The sequence below is a fragment of the Silurus meridionalis genome, chromosome 28 (genome assembly GCF_014805685.1).
Source record: "Silurus meridionalis isolate SWU-2019-XX chromosome 28, ASM1480568v1, whole genome shotgun sequence".
In the NCBI taxonomy this organism is placed as follows: domain Eukaryota; kingdom Metazoa; phylum Chordata; class Actinopteri; order Siluriformes; family Siluridae; genus Silurus; species Silurus meridionalis.
This window is the reverse complement of record NC_060911.1, coordinates 3,400,935-3,410,000: the sequence shown is the minus strand read 5'-3', so window position 1 is coordinate 3,410,000 and position 9,066 is coordinate 3,400,935. Positions and strand designations below refer to the sequence as shown.

Here is a 9,066-nt window from a genome sequence, read left to right as displayed (position 1 = left end):
TCCTCGCAATAAGGAACCCATAGGACAACAACTTTTGTTGAGATTTCTGGGATGACCTGAGTTTATCTAAAACTGTGTGGATCAGGTTTTAACTCAACCTGTAACAGATAGAATTTGAAAATATATTTGTCCAAAATGGGAGTAACTTACAGCAAAGCGTATAAATATGTAAGAGTGCATATTTTCTTTTTCTTACCCGTTGTTATTTAGGTCATGGTGCAGCCTCGGTCTCTCACATGCAAGCGCGTGTGTGTGTGTGTGTCTGTGTGTCTGTGTGTGTGTCTGTGTGTGTATTTGTGTATCATCTGTGTAGTCTCTCCGGACCACAAGCTCTTGTCCAATAATGTCCAAAACCGTGAATTTGACCAAGGTCTCAATTCCTGTTCATCTGTTTCTGCTTTTTTTAAAACTCAGTATTACGATTTATACTTTTGTATGATACGATTTCGATTCACGGTTTAATTGTTTCTGTCTGGAGGCTGTGCACTTTCACAAGGCCGCTAATGAAGGTACGACTGCTTTACCAACCGCTTTACATTTTTGCAATTCCTATCCACACACACACACACACACACACACACACACACACACACACACACACACACACACACACACACTCTCACGCTCTCACACACGCACTGTTTAAATCACTTATTCCAGAAACCACATCCTCATACAACATGTCCAGACCAGAGACCTTCCTCTTGCATTGAATGTTTATGTGCCGAGAACGGTGGAGTGTGTGTGTGTGTGTGTGTGTGTGTCACTGTGGTTTGTTTTTACAGTAGTAGTCATTGTGTGAGTAATACTTTTGCTAATAGATGAAATATGTTGAGAATCCTCAGCTGCCCATAGGAAGACTGACATGCTGAGCATGTGTATGTGTACGTGTGTCTGTGCGTGCGTGTGTGTGTGTCTGTGCGTGTGTGTGTGTGTTCAGAGATTGTTCTAGCAACAGGTGACCACTGATCTACTTTTTCAAGTAATTTTAGTACAAGAATGTATTACTGGAATTATAAGTACCCTCTATAGACTATACAATATAGATTACTGTAACATATGTTTATGAATATGTGTGTGTGGGTGTATGTGTGTGTGTGTGTGTGTGTGTGTGTGTATTTGCAGATATCTGGGGGGAGCGCTCATTCCAGACAGACCCAGACCTGCCTCCAGGATGGAAGATGATGACCGACATGGCTGGCATTTATTACTGGCACATTCCCACCGGCACCACACAGTGGGAAAGACCCGGACCGTACCATCCTGCACCGACCGTCCCTCATCACGACACACGACGGAAACAATCACTGGGCTCACTTTCTTCTTCACCCACTCCTGAACAAGAGGTGTGTATACACACACACACACACACACATTCACAAACAAACACATTATGACTCATCTTTTCTCTGCCCAAAATTCAATTATTTCCACTTGATTTATTGTAAGCAGCTTCAGGCCCTCGCATAAAGGTTTATTCTGTACACACCTTACAAACAGACCACCATCATGCACTTGTTTATTAATTTACATTTATTTCTTATTTATTTATAAAATGCCTAAGAACAAAGAACAAATGTGGCTCATGTTTGTAAGTGGTAAAATAAAAACAAAGAAAAGATGTGTTTTATATTTCAATCATTTTAATATAAATATTTTATATTACAATAATTTAAATACAAAGATTTTACACTCAAATTATATGTTATATATATTTATGTATATTTTATTATAATGAGATGTGGTGAGTCTGGGTGAGGCGATGAGCTAGGGCGTGTGTGTGTGCGTGTGTGTGCGTGGGTGTGGGTGTGTGAAAAATGTTGTTCAGTATAGTGTTTATGTTTTTATTGTATATAAAATTCTACAGAATGAATCCTGAAGGATGAATTTTTGTAAAAATATATTCAATTTAAAGAAATATAGAATTTCTGCAACTTTCTAGCGCTAAAGCTCTACGTTTATAAGATCATCTACCGAAGGAAAGATCTTCTGACACTTCAGAAGCATCATCATCACCTATTTACTCACTGACCTATGTTTATACTAATGCCGGTGACGCCCAGCTCTTCCTCTGTTCATGCTGAATTGAAAGAATGTTTTAAAAGCAGGAATTCTGCAGCTGTTTTTCTACATTTGTGTTAAATATTTTATTGTTTTTCATCACTATCTCTCTCTCTCTTTGTCTCTCGCTCTCTTTCGCTCTAGGCTTCTCATGCAGAGGTGTTTTTTGGAGCGTCCTGTCGTTCAGACAGCACCGCATCGGAAAGCTCCACTGAACCCGTACCACTCGCCCCCTCCTCGACGTGTCTTGTGCCCACCCCTCCCCTCTCTTCAAACTCCTCCTCTTCCTCCGATGCCAATGTTCCTTCCTGTGGGTTTGTCAACAGCTGCTACTTTGTGAGTCTCTTGCTCTCGTATAAGTGCGCTTTTTTTAAGCCCGAGGCGAGCGTGTTCCGAATAAGCGTGTTTCCTACAGTATTACATTTCTATCGTTCATAGGACACATAAATCTGTCTCTGAAAGACAATCGCCACCAAATCACATCATTGAGTCATTACAAACCCGTGGTCTAAATTGCTTTAAAATCATTGTCAAGTCAAGTCAAGTTTATTTGTATAGCGCTTTTCACAACAGACATTGTCTCAAAGCAGCTTTGTATTAGTATTAAAATGATTACATTAAATGTTAACAATTCAATTAAATATTATTATTATTATTATTATTATTATTATTATTATTATTGGCTTTTAAAATAATACAATTGTTCAGGAAATGTATACAAATTATGAATTTAAAGCGTGTAAAGGCTGTGATGTTGCTTTATTACCCTTTTCAATTAATTATATGATCTTTGTAATAATAAATATTCTGTGTGTGTGTGTGTGTGTGTGTGTGTGTGTGTGTGTGTGTGTGTGTGCGTGTGTGTAGCCTCGGTCCTCATCACTGCAGATCATTCCAGAGAAAGACAAACACACCGAGACACATCATCGACAGGAGGACAAGGTATTGCTCTCGCAGTCTCTTGAATATATATATTTGTTTGTCCATAGTGTTCCTCCTCTCCTCTCTTTTCCTTCTCTTCTTATCTCAATGTCTTCATGTGCTCTTTTTCTGAATCATTTTTTATATTTATATTTATATCAGTGAATCATAAGCAGGTGACAAATAAAAGGGAAGGAACAGTGGTGTAATAGAGATTCATTGTAGCTCCTTGGGGACAAATCAGTACCAACCCCAGGTTCTGCCTCATTACTCTGTGATCCACCACTCATTCACAGGGTATGAGGGTTCAGTAAACAGTTAGATGGACATACTGTAACCAGGGGAATTGAATACCTTATTTATTCAAATTATGTTGTTTTTCCTTTAATTTGTCCTCTAAACACACTGATACAGAAAAGTACCTATAACTTATTTATTTGGTTATTTGTGGTACTGATGAGAGTTTGTATAAATTGAGTGGAATATTTGATATACATGTGTAGGAATAAAATCTTCATATGATGGCATCACACGCACACTTTAGAGTGCTTTATCCCTGTCTTGTCTTTCTCCTCCACTTTGAAATGTGTGTGTGTGTGTGTGTGTCGTGTGTGAATAACCGTGTGTAGAAACAGCCCTGGAGTGATTTTGCAGTGGGAAAGATTGATAGTGAGATCTGGAAGGTTAGTATGAGACAGAATTGCTCAGAGCTCCTACAGCAGAATGGCTCTTGAGGTCAAGCGATCATTTCTTGGACAGAATGCTCGTTTCTCCACTTTAAAAAAAAAAAATTTTTATTGGTAAAGGATCGGCCAATAGGATGCCATCTGGGGCGGGTATTCAGTCGTTTTTATCGATGCTGAGTGAGACAGACGAGAAACTAATCGTCAGCTCCTGTCAATCGGATTTATGACCCGACTCCTCACAGCTCGCCGCAACACAGCGTTCATACATTTAATCCCAAACCCAATCTTAAAAGTGCTAAACACAGGCTCGGTAATGCACAAGGCTGCGGGATATTTAAATCTGACACAAGTATTTAGCATATGCTAATTTTACTGGGTAACTCCATTTGTTTTGAATATAGAGGACAAGATTTTTTTATATTCCTATAAAAGCAGGATGTTTTTCTCACTTATCGTATAAACATTTATTTCTATAATAAATTAGCGTTATACTGTGTATAAAAGTACCTTTTCTATAAGTATGGATGAAATGATCCTTTATTACTTTAGCAACATTTTTTATTTATCTTTAAATTATACATTGTAAACATAAACGTCATTTAGACTTTTGAATATATAAAGATAACTATTGATTACTGATCAGTACGGAGACTGTGAAATCCATTAAGCCGTTCTGCTGTTGAAGCTCGGTGCTCTGAAACGTCTTGATTAATTACATCATCGCTGCATGGCCTTTAACCCCTGACCCCAACAATCACCTGGCTTCTGCCTGCCTCTGCTTGCCATGAGCCACATACCGTCCTCTTGTTTACTGTGTTTTCCCTGTTGCTGGTGATGTGTATTTGCTCTTCACTTCGCTGTTTTATGTAAAAAAAAAATGTATTTAAATATATGACCAGGTGCAGTTTTTGTCCACTTAAAGTACCCCTGAAACAGGGCAAACTGTGTTCAGAGGTATTTTAAAGCACATTTCAGTGAGCATGAAGTGTTTTCTTTAGACAAAGGACAGTTGGTCTTGCTCTCTCTCTCTCTCTCTCTCACACACACACACACACACACACACACACACACACACACACACACACACACACACACACTTAAAGCATGCAGGTCTCTGCAAACAGCATGTTGGCTCAAAGTCATGGCTCTCTAATTAAGTTGTTTGAGGGCAGTTTCTTTACTCACTTACTCTCTCTCTCTCTCTCTCTCTCTCTCTCTCTCTCTCTCTCTCTCTCTCTCTCTCTCTCTCTCTCTCTCTCTCTCTCTCTCTCTCTCTCTCTCTCTCTCTCTCTCTCTCTCTCTCTCTCTCTCTCTCAGGATCTGCAGGCTGCTACAGTGAACCCTGACCCCAGTCTGAAGGAGTTTGAAGGAGCCACTCTTCGTTATGCCTCTCTCAAGCTTCGGTGCGTGTGTGTGCACGTGTGTGTCCTTGTATCAAGGCCATAAACATGTTTTACTGTTGAAGTAGTCTTTAGTGTTTTAAAACTGCAAACAAACACATTTGAATGTCTCCGTGCATATAATTAGACAGACTGACTCACATTCCACCTGAGAAAATCTTTATGACTAAGGAGTTTGTGTTTCATTCATAATAATTCATATAAAATAATAACTGAATGAATAAATATGTAAACATTTACATATTTTTATTTATTTATTTATTTACTTTTATTAATGAATTAGGAAAGAGTAAACTGAAATCATGGGAACTATTTAAATTAATGTGAAAAACAGAAGCTAACTGGTTTTCCCCACTTTCCAGTCTACATTCTGTCGGTCGTTGTGTTTTTTTTTTTTTTTTATCAGCACCATACAAGTGATGCATTTTTTTAAAATGAGCACATACTTTTTCTATAAAGGGGCAAAAGTGAGTCTTGAAGGCCAAGGGGCCAAAAATAAATGTTGCCAAGAATTATATTTAAATTAAAGTTAATTTAATTATCATTAATGATTCCACAATATCTAAAATTAAATGAACAGAAAACTGCTGCATTCTGCATAACTAATGTTTTAGTTCAGTGAAGCTTATAATATAATGTGAAACAATCCAGTTTATTGTACACTAATAAGTCATTGCTTAATACAGCTATTCAGTGATCTCTAATGAGAAACATGAAGCTGGTACTTCTTCTACAAAGGTTTTTTCCCTTTTTTGTCGTCTTCTTATATATGGCATGCTGGGCCAAATCAAAGGTCACCACGTGCCAACTATGGCCCACGTTCCCTAGTTTGGGCATGTCTGCTTTAGAGTGAATCGAAATTCCTTCTAAATTTTCATTACTTGGCCTTCACTTTCGTAGTTTGGAAATATTCCTCACTGCAGAACATGAAGAAAAAGACCAGGGGGTGGAGCTGAATCTGATCCATTACATCCTACAGGTCTATTTCTAGCTTTAACACACACAATTCTGTACAATATCTATACAACAAAACACATTATACACAACTATCCAGCATGAAACACTGTCCAACACATAGACACTGTGTAGGAGGGACTGGATCAGGCCTGACTCTGCCCCATAGACATTTTTGTCCTATAGTGAGGGTTTACACACTGTTGCATACTGTAACACTGTAGACTCATGAATATTTAAACAACGATTTGAGTAATCTGTAACTTTTGATTTTAACAGTGTTTTTTTTGTTTTTTAATAGAAACCCTGCTCCTGTGGAGGAAGAAGACTCCAGCAGCATCAACAGTGATCCTGAAGCCAAGGTGAAGCACACACACCACACAAACACACACACACAAACACACACACACACACACACACACAAAAATAACATAACCACTACCTACACTAACAGGATTCACCAGCAAGCTGATTCAAACAGCACTAGACAAAAGCTGTAGCCGGAATACACACACACACACACACACTTATCACGTCCTCACATCTATCAAACCACGTGAAATTTCTTACATCTCGCTTTCTGCCTGGAAAACATCTAAGCTGTGGGCGCAGTGCATCCTGGCCTTTATCTGATAAACGTTTGTTTACCTCTTCTGTTGCACTGTGTTTATTTCGGGGCCCCACCCCTCTGTTCAGCAGAACCCAATGGAAATGCTCGAGTGGATGTCGAACGCCATCTGCTGGAGGGAAAACGAATCACAGGGAATAATTCTACACACTGTAGATGTGTGACAGATTCAACTCCGAGCAACTTTCAATTAAAATAGTAGGGTTTCTGTGTATATGCGATGCTCCTAAACCCAATAAATTCCTGATGAATGAAATAAAACACTTATTAACAACCTCTATAGAATTTTACCCTCATTCGACATGCAATTTATACAAAGATGACTAGAAAAATGGTGGTAGAGGGAAAACTCAATCTGATCTGTTTGATTTATGCATGAGTTTATCGGAAAAATGTGGAAAAATGTCTCTCGTATGGATGTGGATCCGGTTTGCGTCATGCTTCATAGTTTTTGTGGTTTATTGTTTCAGGGTATTACATCATAATCTAGTCATTTGTATAGCAGATGTGATTGGTTGCACTGGGCCACAAATCCATATAATTAAAACCAGCTGTTTTAAAAAAAAAAAGAGAATAATAATATTTTTACAGAGTGCACTTTTTCTTTACACTTATATGTGCAGGTGGTAAATTGTCCCACTGTCTGTGCTTCAACCGAAGATTCTACCTTTAAATATTTCATCTCCTCCCTGCTCTCTCTTTATCTCTCTCTCTCTTTCTCTATCTCTTTCTTTCTCTTTCTTTCTCTTTCTCTTTTACAGTTATAGGTGCTTAAAGTCAAGGTGAAAGAGGCAAACAACATTGCACCCATTATTAATTACCTACACATGCACATGCACACACACGCACGCACACACACACACACACACACACACACACACACACACACACACACACACACACAACACACACAACTGCCCCCACCCCCTTTTTATCTATCTCTCACTCAGACACCCTCACACACCCACATGTTCCCAGAGTGTGAGACAGGCCTGCAGCGGTTTTAATCTTGCAGTGTGTCAGAAGCAGAGAGAGGATGAAAGATGAATGAGTCAGGTCCCCGGGTGCAGGAAGAAGCGAGGGATGATGGCGTGGGAGAGTGAGAGAGAGAGGTTGGGGGGAACAACCAAACAGGGACCCTTCAGTCACTTCTTTTAGTTAAAGATGCTTTTTGTCTAATTTGTCTGGATTTACTGGAGACAAAGTGCTGATTAATGAGGTTGTTGTTTTTAATAAGTTTTTTTTTATAAATGTATTTGTCTGTGGGAGGAGAGGAATAAAATACTGAGGGTTATAGGAAGATTATCACCCTCAGGGTGGTGGCTGTGGTGTTTATTTGTGTCTATAGGTATGATGTAATTTTTTATTTTTCTTGCTTATAGTGTAAGAAGTATTAATTGTGTGTGTGTGTGTGCATCATAGTGTTTTGCGGTGCGCTCCCTGGGCTGGGTAGAAATGGCCGAAGAGGACTTGGCTCCTGGTAAAAGTAGCGTTGCTGTAAATAACTGCATCCGACAGCTCTCCTACTGCAAGAACGACATCAGAGACACAGTTGGCATATGGGGAGAGGTGAGACACACACACACACACACACACACACACACACACACACACAGGTTTAACCAAGGCCCTGCTTATTTATTCTGCAGAAGAACTGCATGCTTATTTATAATGTACGAGATAAAAGCAAACCACATCAGGTGTAAAAGACAAGAGAGAGTGTTTGAGAGAGGAGGACAGGGGGAAAGAGGGAGAGGGGGATGTGTTGTACTGAATGTTTTATGTTTTGTTATGTTCTTATTTCTCATGGGTTATCATTTATGACGTATCACATAGACGTTTCCTGAGACATGACACGATTTTGATGTGTGTGTGTGTGTGTGTGTGTGTGTGTGTGTGCAGGGAAAAGACATGTATCTGATCTTGGAGAATAACATGCTGAACTTGGTTGACCCAATGGACCGCAGCGTCCTTCACTCTCAGCCAATCGCGAGCATCCGTGTGTGGGGCGTGGGGCGGGACAACGGCCGGTAAGTCACATGACCAAATCACAAGTTTTAGAGCATTGATCTTTTTTTCAATGGTAAGATAAATAAATAAAAAATTCTCTTACACTAAGGTCACCACGCATGCACGGTCAAACGTGCACAAGCGACTGCACAGCTCCAGCGAGCGAAGTGACTCCAATTATTTATGTGAGTCAGCCTTTTCCCAAATGAAGACTATTAAGTCCAAACAGATCTCTAGTTTCCTTTATTGCTGGCTTTGTGCACAGGGGTTTTTTCATGTTGGAACAGGTTTGGGTCTTCTAGTTCATGTGAAGAGAAAACGTTATGCTACCTCATCCAGAGACGTCCTATACAATTCTCCGAATTTCTCCAACTTTGCTGGTTTTTAGAAGAACCACATATGACTG

The 9,066-nt window shown here is 39.4% G+C and overlaps 1 protein-coding gene across 6 annotated transcripts in view; it reads left to right on the top strand.

Moving 5' to 3' along the window:
* Positions 1–9,066, top strand: part of apbb2b (amyloid beta (A4) precursor protein-binding, family B, member 2b) — a 35,296-nt gene that overhangs the window by 16,534 nt on the left and 9,696 nt on the right. For all 6 annotated transcript variants that reach the window (XM_046843265.1, XM_046843264.1, XM_046843263.1 and 3 more), the window contains 8 exons: positions 1,126–1,346; positions 2,206–2,397; positions 2,929–3,003; positions 3,612–3,665; positions 4,986–5,071; positions 6,324–6,384; positions 8,073–8,219; positions 8,553–8,680. In XM_046843265.1, coding sequence (XP_046699221.1) covers positions 1,126–1,346; positions 2,206–2,397; positions 2,929–3,003; positions 3,612–3,665; positions 4,986–5,071; positions 6,324–6,384; positions 8,073–8,219; positions 8,553–8,680 — 964 coding nt within the window. The remainder of the gene's footprint in view (positions 1–1,125; positions 1,347–2,205; positions 2,398–2,928; positions 3,004–3,611; positions 3,666–4,985; positions 5,072–6,323; positions 6,385–8,072; positions 8,220–8,552; positions 8,681–9,066) is intronic.